A 13,260-nucleotide genomic window follows, 5' to 3' on the forward strand; every position below is an offset into this window, starting at 1 on the left:
TTTGTGTCTTTGGAAATTCCTCTTCTTGGAGCCTGCTGTCTTTGTGAAGACCCTCCTTCCTGTGCGTGTGTGTGTGTGTGTGTGTGTGTGTGTGTGTGTGTGTGTGTATGGTGGACAGTGGTAAGTAAGTTTTTGGACTGAAGGTAAGTAGGCCAGTCTCTTTCACCTTAGAGGAATGCCAGCACAGTCAAGCTCAGAGTTCTGTGCCCTGAGACTGGCTGCTATACAATTGTAGCCTCGGGATGTGAGGGTCTCAACCCACAGCAAACAATGTTTTCTAGGAGAGGAAAGTTGCCACTAGTGTTTTAACTGATGGTGTGTGAAAATAGTATTTTTTTTTTGGATGTGCTATGCTCAGAGTGAGAATTCTGAACTCACACATCAAATGTAGGTGTGCGAACTCCATAGCATCCAGAGGACTGTCAGACTGAAGAATAGTTTTAGGGTGACCACAGACCCCTCAGAAAACTTCTACCCCTGCTGTCTTAACTGTTTGCTTCAGTGACCCTTTAACTTCAAAAGTAACTCCTGATTGTGATGTGAGCCCTTTCTTTTCTCTAGCATTCAAAGTGAAGCAGATTGTTAGGATTGCCATTTGGCCCAAAGGTAGAAATTCTAACTCCTGACACGTTTTGTTTGCAGAATGCCTGAGATTTCTCCCCCTGACTTTGTCCTCAGATCTGGCCAACTTCATTGGCCTGGAGTGGGTTCAATCCATGTGATTCAGCTGTAGAAGAGCCTTGTGAGGAGGGGATGCCTTCCTTCTACAGTGTCTGTTAAACTGGTGGACAGTCCTTCATGTCTAATGAAGACAGGTCATGAGCTTGCACTCTGGGCTATTAGAAAATTGCACTAGAGCCAGGCATAGTGGTCTACACCTGTAATTCCAGTCTGAGGGAGGATGAGACAGTACTAGGGAGGATTGCACCAAAAAAAAAAAAAAAAAAAGGAACCTAGTCTCTTGATCATGACAACAGAAACAAGATGTGAATAAGCTGTGTCTTTGGGGTTGCATAAAAACATACCATTTGCTATTTTAGGTAGAAGCTTAGAGTTTGGTATTTGATTTAGAAAGGATGAGCTGTATTTGGTTATTTGTCCAGTATTCTTATCATCCTTCATCAGAAGCACATTGATTTGGACATGAAATTCAATAATCTGATGAGTTGTGGCTATCTGTGGCTTTGGCATACAGATTGGTAGGCACCAGGAATAACCTTTCCTGATAGAATTCTGAGCTCCAGAAAACATTCTGGGCTTCTCACAGGCCTCAGAGACTTTCCAATAAACCTAGCTTTGAAAACTACCATCAAAGACTCAATCCCAAATATGTTACTAACAGATTTTCAACATGCCATAAAGAGTATTTGTTGTGTGATTCACTTTAGTTTCTTGTAATTTTTACATTTCTGTATTTTACAATGTGAAAATTGGGGGGATATAGTTATAAGAGTTTGAAGAGTAGACTGAACTCCACTGACATAATGCAAATGGGTACCTATGCTCTGTATATATAAATATTTCCATATAAATCTGCCCTAGTTTGTTTTTTTTCTTACATTTGAGATAGTCATTTTGCCAAAGATAATGCTTTGCTAATAGTTATCTTTTCAGAATGACTATAGAATCACTGATATTTGAGAATTTTAGAATTTGAAAACCTTAGTGGTCCAACACAAATACATCACCTTTGGCAATCAACTGTGAAATAAATAGAAAAATACATAACGTTTTCATTTTACTTTTTCCTACAAATAAGGCACATAGTTTAAAGATAATTACACCCTATGTAATTAACACAATTTGTTTCTCACCATTAGATATTCTGTGGATGTACCACAGCTTGTTTATCCAGAAGTCTGTTGATGGACATTTGAGCAGTTTCCATCTTTTAGCTATTGTGAATTGTGTGGCTGTAGACATGTGAGTGTATGTGTTTGTTTGAGCACCTATTTGGAATGCTTTTGGGTATGTACCTAGGAGAGGAAATGTAGGAGGAGGTAAATAAGGAAGAACTTCTCAATGGGCATGGGGTTTCCTTTCAGAAAATGTCATAGAAGGTAGAGGTTGTGGGTAACATTTTGAATGTACTCTATGCCCCTGGATTGTTCACTTTAAAATGGCTAAAAATGTACATTTACTTTAATAAAAGATATCATAGTTCAGAAAGTTTTATATATAGTTGACTTTAAAATTTTATGATTGCATTACAAATGTACATGATAGTGAGATTCATAGTGATATGTTCATCTGCACACATAATACTCTTTGGTCTGTATCCTTCCCTGTGCCTCTCCTTTCCCTCATCTCTCCTTCCTCCCAATCCCCTTCCACCACTCTACTCTCTTAATTTTCATGAGGTCCCTTTTCTTTCTCTTCTGTCCATCTTCCACAAATGAGAGAAAACACACGGCCCTTCATTTCCGTCTGGATGATCTCACTTAGCATCATGTTCTCCACTTCCACTCAATTTTTCTGCAAATGGCATAATTTTGTTTTTCTTTATGGTTGAGTAAAACTCCATTGTTTACATATATAGTTTATATTATATAGATCATATATAATATATATTACAGTTAAAATATACCACATTTTAATTATTAATTTATATGCTCTCAGATACCTAGGTTGGTTCTATAACTTGGCTATTGTGAACTGTGCTGCTACAAATATAGATATGTACATGCGTGTGCATGCGCAGACACATGTACACACATACACACACCATGTTTATTTTCAAAGAACAAAAACTTTGTTGCATTAATCCTTTGTATTCTTTTGGTTTCTATTTCATCAATTTGACTCTGCTATTCTTTCTTTTCTTCTATTGGTTTTAAAATTTGTATGCTCTTGCTTTTCCTTTAAGACCTTGAGATACATAATTAGGTTGCTAATTTTTGTGTTCTCTCTCTCTCTCTCTCTCTCTCTCTCTCTCTCTCTCTCTCTCTCTCTCTCTTCTGTACTGCCTTTGGTCTATTCCACAGGTCTTGGTATGCTATGTCCCTATTTTTTGTGTATTCTAAGTTTTTTTTTACTAACCCCTGAGTTTTCAAACATCATCATCATTCAAAAGTATATAGCTTAATCTCTATGTATTTGTGTTGTTTATGTAGTTTTTCTTGTTGTTGAGTTCTGATATATTCCATTATGATCCAAAAAGATGCAAGAGATGATTTTCATTTTTTATATTTGCTAAAACTTGCTTTATGACCTAATATATGATCCATTTTGTAGAAATTTTCATGATTGGCTGAAAAGACAGTGTATTTAACTGTTGTTGAATAAAATAATCTGTAGATGTCTGTTCAATCCATCTGATCTATAGCATAGCTTAAATATGCTGTATTTTTGCTGATTTTCCTTCTGGATTATTTTTCTGCTAGTGAGAGTGATTTATTAAAATCTATGATTGAAGCCAGGCGTGGTGGTGCACACTTGTAATCCCTGCACTTGGGCGACTGAGAAAGGAGGATCGCACAGGTTTGAAGCCAGCCTCAGCTACTTAGTGAGGCTCTCAGCAACTTAGTGAGACCCTGTTTCCAAATAAAATATAAAAATAGGGCTTGGAGTATAGCCTGGAGGTAGAAAGCCTCTGGGTTCCACCCTCAGTACCACACACACACACACACACACACACACACACACACACACACACAAATCTATGATTGTTATAATGGGGCCTATTAGTCCCTTCAGATCTAGTAATGTTTGTTTTATGAAGTTAGGTGCACCAATATTCAGGGCATAAATATTTACAATAATATCATCTTGTTGGATTATTCCTTTTTTCCAATATGTAGTGATTTTTATTTTTTCTGACTAATTTTGGCTCAAAGTCTTTTTTGGCTGATATGAGAGTAGCTACTCCTGTTTGTTTTCAGATTGTGTTTACATGGCAGAAGGTTAGCTTTAGACCTGCTGTGCACATCTTGTGTTAGGATCTTCGGCCACTTGGGCAAGTTCTTTTCATGGCTGATGAATGTAGTAGGAGACAAAACAAAGCAAGCAAGTCTACTTAAAACATCCACTTGTGTCACCTCCACTGACATTCCTCTGCACAAAGCAAGTCTTGTGGTTGGGCTCACACCAGTGGGGTGGGAAACCATTCTGCTCACTCTAGTCGAAAGCCATGAAATACCATGTGACAAAGGCTATGTGATTATTATAGGGAAGGAGGAAGAGTTGTGAGCAGAATCCTGACATGGTCCAAGAGCCCTCTTTGTGTTGTAAACTGTGAATGAAATTTCCTATCTTTTCCACCTTTGTCACCAGTGAGATAAAAAAAAAGTGGAAAAATAGAATTGCTTGTGTAAGGAAATAACAAATTTGGTGATTGGATATAAAAGAAAGGACTATGAAAAAGAAGATGAAGCAGCACCTTATCAAAACTCTGTTCAAAAAAAAAAATTTTAAAGGGCTGGGTCTGTAGCTTTGAGGTAGAATACCCCTGGTTCAATCCTCTGTACAGAAAGAAAGAAAGAAAGAAAGAAAGAAAGAAAGAAAGAAGAAAGTATATCAAAGATAGAGGGGAGGGGATAGAATACGGTGGAGGAGATGTGAAATGATATGCAAGTCTAGGTGGAAAGAAGCAACTGAAAGTGGAAGTCCGGCACAGAACAAACCCAAGGCCATCTGTCGGAGATAAGCAAGCAAGCAAAAGCTTTATTAAGATAGCCCAGCTCCCTTTTATATCAGGCAGCTGGGGATTTTTTTGAAAAGGAGGGGGCTTCCGCTCACAGCGGAAGATCGCACGAAGTACGGGGCATTACTGATTGGGTGGTTCATACCCCAGTGAGTGTGTTATCAGGGGACTGGTTGTTGGGCATCCCGTGGCCCCCTTTGGCTGGCTATGAGGAAGTCAGCACATTCCGGAAGAGAAGCCGGAGAGGCGCCATCTTTGGCATGACTGGGCTGCTTATCCTAACAGCAACCTAGCCTCTGATTTGCCTGGTTCTCTCTCTAAGGACATTCACAGCTGCTCTGTAGCCACAGTGCTGAGAGATTATCTAGGGAAACTGCACAAAGACTGAGAAGTATGCGGAGACAGCTCAGTTATTTGACTTTTTCCACTCCAGGTACCAGGAAGAAGCCTTTGATGATGCTGGCCTTGGCTGTGTACTGTACAAGAAACCCTGAGTGGTACTCGCCCTTGTCAACTCTCTGAACCATGCTTGTTTTATGCTAGTAAAGTTTGGGTCAGTTTGCCAGAAGCCAAATAAATATTGATTATATTATATAGGATATCTTGATATAGAAAGATAATTTTGGATTATAGAAAGATAACTTTTTAAGACTATGAACTATGGGTAATGGATCACTTATTCCAATATAAAAGAAGGGAGTCAGTCATGGTAATATACATAAAAGGAACCGGGCATAGTGGCACATATCTATAATTCTAGAATTTGGGAGACTGAGAAAGGATGATCACAACTTTGAGGCCAGCCTCAGCAATTTGGTGAGATCCTCAGCAATTTCAATTTCAGAATTAAAAATAAACTATGGCTGGGGGTGTGGCTCGGAGGTAGAACACACCTGGGTTTAATCCCCAGTACTGCCCTCACACACACAAAGAAAGGATAGGAGTAAAATGCAGTAAAATATGCTACTTATACATTATTAAGTTATCATTGCAAATTTTCATTAAAATTTTGAGGAAAATTTTGTATTTTCAGATTCATGTACAATTGTAAGAAATAATAGTGACCTTATATACCCTTTACCTAATTTCTTTAAATAGTAGTACCATGCAAAACTACAGTGCCAAATCACACTAATGTGAGCCCAGATGCAGAACCTCCCCACTACCGCTGTGATTCCTTCATGTTGCCCTTGTATAGCCATACTCATTTTTCTTTTGATATCTTCCATATTTTTATATTATTTTAAATAATTTTATTTGTTCATTATAATTATATAACATAGTAAGAGATTGAAAGTGATACATTTATATATGCATACATCACTTGGTGTGTCTCCCAACAGATTCTATCCCACTCCCCCTCCTTCCTCTCTGTGCTTGTGAGATTGGTAGAAATTCCTAGAATCATACTTTTACTTTCAAACTTTCTATATTTTATATTTAATATGTTTGTAGACATCAGATAGTTGTGTTACTTTTAGATAATTTTATCAACTTTTATATTGGTATATTTAGACCATTTGTATTCAACATAATTATGTATTTTTTGATGTTTTAGGGTTTAAGTCTGCCATTTTATTATTTTCTATTTTTCTCTGTTTTTTTTTACTTCCCTGTTTTCTTTTTCCTGCCTTTATGTGGGTTTCTTTAACATTTTTCTGATTTTCATTTTGACTTATCTATAGTGCTTTTGAGTGTATATTTTTGTATAATTTTTAATGATTTATTTTGGGGGGCATTGGGGATTGAATCTGGGACCTTTCTACCTCTGAGCTATACCCCCAGCAGTTTTTATGACTCAGAGGGATGCCCAGCTGCAGATGTACCATAGGTACCTTGTGAAGAGAATTTCTTTTGACTCATTTTTTGGTACTAGTTATTGAACCCAGGGGATTCTACCTCTGAGCTACACCCCTAGCCCCAACCATTTTTTTTTTTTATTTTGATAAAAGGTCTCACTCAGTTGTTGAGGCTGGCCTCAAGCCTGCTATCCTCCTGTTTCACTCTCCCAAGTACTGAGATCACAGGTGTGCATCACTCTGCCCAGCAATTTTTCTTTTTTCTAGATATCATTTATTTCTATATAGATAATTTGCTATGGCCATTTCTTTAGGATATACATGATGATGACAAATTTCCAGTTTTTCTTAATCAGAAAATACCTTTATTTCTCCTTAATTTCTGAAGGATATTTTCACTGGATATCGACAGTTCTTTTATTCAGCACTCAAACACTCTAAGGCTTCTTTATGGCCTCTGTAGTTTTGAAAAGAGTTTACCATCACTTGAATGGCTTTTCCCCATAGAGATTGTAGTTTCTCTCTTGCTGGTTTTAAGTGATTGTCTTTGATGGCCAGAAGTTTGATTACAGTATGTCTTGGTTTGAAATGTTTAGTTTTGTCCTATGTAAGGTTCATTCACCTTTTTTTGTATTAAAGATTCAACCAAGAATATTCTACCTCCAAGATGCATCCCAATCTTTTAAATATATTTATTTATTTAAAAGAAAATTTTTGGTGGTACTGGGGATGGAACCCAGGGGCCTTCTACCTCCGGGCTACACTCCCAGACCTATTTTTTTAAATATATATTTTATTTGGAGACAGGGTCTCTCAAGGCAGCTGAGGCTGGCTTTGAACCTGCGGATACTCCTGTCTCAGCCTCCCAAGCGTGGGGATTACAAGTGCGTGCCACCATACCCAGCTATTTATTTAAAATTTAAAGCAGGGTCGCTGGACGTGGTGGCGCACGCTTGTAATCCCCGCGCTTGGGAGGTGGAGACAGGAGGATCGCGCAGGTTCGAAGCCAGCCATGTGCTCTGGCTTAGGAGACCCTGTTTCTAAATACACTCCGGGAGTGTAGCCCGGAGGTAGAAGGGCTTCCAGGAACCCCAGTACCACAAAAAAAAATTTTATTTGAAGCAGGGTCTTGCTAAGTTGCTGAGGCTGGCCACAAACCTGGGATCTTCCTGTTTTAACCTTCTGCGTACTGGAATTACAGGCGTGTGACACCATGCCTGGCTTCCATCCACCTTCTTGTATATGTGGGTTATTTCATTTGCTCAGTTGAGGAATAGCACTGTCCTCTGCTTCCTCTTATCCAGACTCCAGGAACATGCTTGTCTTGTTATGGTCTAACGGATCCATGAGGCTGTTTTTATTTTTATTGGTCTGTGTTCTTTCTATGACATCCTCTCTCCCTAGCACTCTTCATCACTCTATCTTCCAGCTCATTCACTTCTCATTTCCTCCATTCTGCTGTTGATCCATCAATCAAGTTTTAAAATTTCAGTTATTATATTTTCAAGTCCAAGTTTTTTATTTGATGCTTTTTATCTTTTATTTCTTTCAATAAAATGTATATTTTTTGTGGTAGTGGAGGTTGGACCCAGGGGCATGCTCCCTCTAAGCTACATCCCCAATCCTATTTTATCTTTGGTTTTGAAATAGTGTCTAAGTTGATAAGAGTCTCACTAGTTGCCGAGACTGTCCTCAAACCTGCGATTTTCCTAGCTCAGCCTCAAGTACTGGGCTTACAAGTGTGTGACACCACACTCAGCTAAAACAATTTTTTTTTTTGCGAGAATTCATCATATGTATCTGTCCATATGGTAGAAGACTCTGAAGCCAAATAATCTTTTTGCACAGAGAGGGTAAAGGAGAATATTGGGGGCAGATAAGTAATTTCCATAATAGAAAGTTTTTCTCCATGATATTATGAAGCAATAATGCTATGTACATAGATTCTATTTCTTGGCTGCAACTTTGTTTGCTGAGACTTTCTGTCTTTAAAATTTTGTTTCTGCATTTTGAACAATGGCTGCTTTAAGCCCTTTCCCATATACTTCTAATCTCTGCCATGATGATATTGGTGTCTATTCATTGTCAGTTCAAATTCAAGTTGAGATCCTCCTAGTTCATGATATTGCAAATGATCTTCAAGCCAGGTGCTGTGTTGCTTGCCTGTCATTCCAGTACTTGGGAGGCTGAGAAAGGAGAATTGCAGGTTTGAGGCTAGCCTCAGCAACTTAGCAAGACTAAGCTCAGCAACTTAGAGAATGCCTTCAAGTTAAAAACTAAAAGGACTGGGGGTGCAACCTAGAGGTAGAATTCCCCTGGATTCAAGCCTCAATACCAACAAAACAAAACAAAACAAAACAAAACAAAACAAAACATGTTCTTCACTTGAAGCTAAGCATTTGGGCAGCATGTTATGAGGCCTTTTCAAAACCTCATTCTTTGTCTTTCTTTGAAATTACTCTGGAAGAGTAAGAGGGAACCCCACCTCGACACTGCCACGCGAGCATCCAGTTTCCCATACTTGACCTTTCATCCCACCCCAGTGGCATCATGCAATTCGGAGCTTTAAAAATCCTGAGTGAAATATACGACCTCTATTTTTAAAGATTTTCTTGAAGGACAATTCAGACATTTATTCTATTTAGTCCTTAGTATTATATTTTCATACATAACAAGGGAGTAACTATGATTCTTAATGATAGTAGTTTATTATCGTTGTAATTTCCTATTCACAATATATTTGTTTGCACCTTCCAGGGCTCTCACAGGGGCCCTGGTCTCTAGGTGGCTTTAATCTGTCTTCTTTTAATAATGTTGGCATGCCTTGGCACTGCCTGCTGGTCCTGGTAGGTCCTGATTGGTGTCAAGAGACAGTCCAGTGCTCAGCATACGTTGAGACATATTTTTATCACGTTCATTTCTGCTCCCAATGGGACAAGTATCCTCCTCAGTCGATGGGGTGAGGTGAGCCCAGTGCCCTGGAGTGCCTTTAGAGGAGCACGATGCACAAGGGGCTACTTGGAGTGAGGAGACCGTCATCTCCATGTCTCCATCCTACCTGGAGTATTTGCCAGGAAAGTCGGGTCCCCTGCTGGAGGGGGCTGGTGCAAGAATGGGAGCAGCATGGGGTCTGGGGCCTGGGGACTCCAGGATATAAAAGCCTTTTGGATTTCTGGGGAATCAAGGAATGAACTCCTATGTTCTAGCAGGACACTGAGGAAATGTGTGCTCTTCTTTCTTTCCCAGAATTTCCATTGAGATTTCACTTTGGCTTATTCCTTCTTAGAAAGCAAATTTACTGGAGGATGGCTAGCAGGCGAGGTGCATGTGGTGGGCTTTGCACAGGGACGAGGTAAGAAGTTGTTAGCTGTGAGTGCTCATGTACTTACATTCCTTATGCTCAGAGCAGCATCTTGGAGTTTTGGATGAGTGAAAGGGCAGAGGCAGATCCCTGGCTCCTGTGAGCTGCCTCTGGGTGAGTGTGTGGTCTTAGTATGATCAGAGCGTCCTGTCATTCTTTGTCATAAATTGAAGCAGTTTTTTCCTCTTTGGACTGATCTCTCATAATCAGGAGTGGGGGTAAATGAGTACTTTGGAGGCTGAGGCAGAAGGATTGCAGGTTTGAAGCCAGCCTCAGGAACTTAGCAAGGTCCTTAGCTACTTAGTGAGACCTTGTTTAATAAAATAGGCTGGGGTGTATCTCAGAGGTAGAATGCCCCTGAGTTCAATTCCCAACACCACATGCACAAACAGGGGGAAAAAGGGAGGTAAAAAGAAAGAAAGGAAAGAAAGAAAGAAAGAAAGAAAGAAAGAAAGAAAGAAAGAAAGAAAGAAAGAAAGGAAGGAAGGAAGAAGGAAAGAAAGAAAGAGGGAGAAAATGTGTGAAGGGTTTGTTTTGGCTAAATCAAATAATTAGTTTAGAGATCGGAAATGAGTACTAGTTGACCAGAATAACAGAGGCTCGCATTAGAGATTTCATTGGTTTAAAGGGGGAAAGTGATTGTTTCACTTAGGTAGACTCCAGCAGGGGGAGAGAGAGAGAGAGAGAGAGAGAGAGAGAGAGAGAGAGAGAGAGAGAGAGAGAGAGAGAGAGAGAGAGAGAGACTTCACTTGGATGACAGGAGGAGGAGGAGAAGTCAAAGGCTGCACTGCAGTCTCCTACTCTGTTTTCTGGAGGCATGCCTTAAATCTAAGACGGAAAGGACAGAGGACAGAATGTCTCCCCACACTGACCCCTCAGCCAGTGAGGAAGGAAGATGCTTCACCTCTCCTGGTCTTTCCCAGGCTTTAGATCAGAACGGCTTGGGCGGAGTCTCCAGTGATCCGGTCACAGTTGCTGTGTGGTCTTTTCATCACACTCACCTGGGGGAGGGGCTGCAGTTGGGCTCGCAGAAAGTTTCCATACTAATAATCTTATGGCCCCAAATAAGGAAATAAACATGAGGATAGGGTGAAGGAGTATTTTTGTGCAGGGCTAAAGATTTATGTGACAATAAGTTTAAGTTTAGTGTGCATTTGTTGGTGTGTTGTAATCATATATCGTATGACATTCACTGTGATAGAAACATCTGTGCACACAGCACCCGGTGCACAGTCTCCTCTCCTCACCCAGCCTCCCTCTGCAACCCCCTTCCTCTATTCTACTGGCCTCTCTCCTCATTTAACTGAAGTTCCTTTTGCTTCCCATTTTCTTTCTAGCTTCCACATAAGAGGGAAAACATGGGGCTCTTCACTTTCTGAGACTGGTTGATCTCACTTAGCATAATATTAGTTCCAGGGATCAAACCTAGGGCCTCATGTATTTTAGAAAAGCTTTCTACCACTGAGCCATGCCCCCTGCCCCAGTTTGTTTTTGTTAAGTGATAATGTTCCTTTTGCAACAGTCATCTTGCACTTGATATGAATGTTAGATTACTAAAAAAAGTTGCATGATCAAATATATAACTAAAAAAGAGGAACTTTTTTGACTAGGAATTAACTATATAAGAAAATGAGTAATACTATTAAAATTAGGAAGAGGGGTAGCTATTCACACAGACTCTATGCAGCTGCATGCAATGTAATGATAATCATAGATACAAATCATTTATTTTTACTTAACAATGGGCTAGCAAAACATATTAAATATGATGTTTTAAAATAAGTAAGCACAATTGCCATGCCTAGATTATTTTACATTTCTTCTTTTTCTCTTTCTTTTTTTCTTTCTTTCTTTCCTTCCATCCTTCCTTGCTTGCGTGTGTGTGTGTGTGTGTGTGTGTGTGTGTGTGTGTGTGTAACTCGGAATGGAACCTAGCAACACTCTATCTCCAAACTACCTCCCTCCTGGCCCTATTTTATTTTATTTTTGTTTTGAAACAAGGTCTGTCTCACTAAGTTGCTGAGGGTCTCACTAAATTGCTGAGGCTGGCCTCAAACCAGTGATCCTGATGTCTCAGCCTCCCAAGGAGTGGGATTATAGGAGTGCGTCATGGTACTGGCTCATTTTACATGTTTAATAAAATAAAGTTCTCAATTCTTTAGTCATGATGCTACCAAATAGCTCCATAAAAGTGGATTGACAAACAGGAAAGGCAGAAATGGATGAAGCTGGGAACAGAACAGCAGTCCAGGAGTTCATCCTGGAGGGCTTTCCTGCGGTCCAGCACCTGGGGCATGTCTTCTTCCTGGTGCACCTGCTGGCATACCTGGCCTCCATCATGGGAAACACTCTCATCATATCCATCACCTGGACAGACCAGCGTCTCCAGACACCAATGTACTTCTTCCTCAGCAGTTTCTCCTTCTTGGAAGGCTGTCTGATAACCACAGTTATTCCTAAGCTGCTGGCAATCTTCCTGTCAGGGAGGCAAACGATTTCCTTCACCGCCTGCTTCACGCAGGCCTTCATCTTTCTCTTCATTGGGGCAACTATTTTCTTCCTCATGGCGGTCTTATCCCTGGACCGTTACCTGGCCATTTGCAAACCTCTGCATTATTTCTCCATCATGAGCCCAAGCACATGCTTCCTGCTACTGGCTGTCTGCTTGGCTTTGGGATTCCTCCTCATGGTAATTCCAGTTATAATGTTGTCACAGTTTTCTTTCTGTGGTCCCAATGTCATCCCTCACTTTTTCTGTGATTTTGGACCCTTGACAAATCTCTCCTGTTCTGACACTAGATCTATTGAGATATTGGCCTTTGGTCTCGCTTTCTTTATCCTTTTCACATCCCTGAGTATAACCATCATTGCATATGGCAACATAGTGGTCACAATTGTGCGTCTCCCATCAGCCAAGGAACGACAAAAAGCTTTCTCCACCTGCTCCTCACACCTCATTGTCCTTTTTGTGATGTATGGCAGCTGCATCTTTATATATGTGAAACCAAAGCAAAAGAGTAGGCTGGCCTCCAACAGAGAGGCTGCTCTCCTGAACACTGTGGTAACCCCACTGCTGAACCCAATCATCTACACGCTGCGCAATAAGCAGGTCCACCAGGCTCTGAGGGATGCTCTGTCCAGGGTGACATTGCAGAAATAGGGTCATGGCCTCTCAGAAGAGGAATACACCTTCTTGACTCTTATCCTAATTCTGGAATCTTATATAAATTTGCAAGTATTTTTTATACTTTTATTGGTACATCGTAATTATGCATCATGGGGAGGTTTAAAGTGAAAGTATGTTTTTTATACTTTTATTGGTGCATCACAACTATACATCATGGGGAGGTTTAAAGTGATACAAACAAACATGCATATAGCACTTGATGTGTTTCCCTCCGAATCTCACCTGGCTCCCCTCTCCTCCCTCCCGATACATATTCGTGATATTGGTACCA

The 13,260-nt window shown here is 40.1% G+C and overlaps 1 protein-coding gene across 1 annotated transcript; it reads left to right on the forward strand.

The window, feature by feature from the left end:
- Nucleotides 1-12,020: 12,020 nt before the first annotated feature.
- LOC308262383 (olfactory receptor 6E1-like) lies at nt 12,021-12,962 on the forward strand (the record flags this gene model as incomplete). Its single annotated transcript, XM_080694805.1, has 1 exon — nt 12,021-12,962. The coding sequence occupies one exon, from the start codon at nt 12,021-12,023 to the stop codon at nt 12,960-12,962; it is 942 nt and encodes a 313-aa protein (XP_080550931.1).
- Between the last annotated feature and the right edge of the window lie 298 nt (nt 12,963-13,260).

The sequence above is a fragment of the Muscardinus avellanarius genome (genome assembly GCF_963383645.1).
Source record: "Muscardinus avellanarius genome assembly, chromosome: 4".
Classification (NCBI taxonomy): Eukaryota; Metazoa; Chordata; class Mammalia; order Rodentia; family Gliridae; genus Muscardinus; species Muscardinus avellanarius.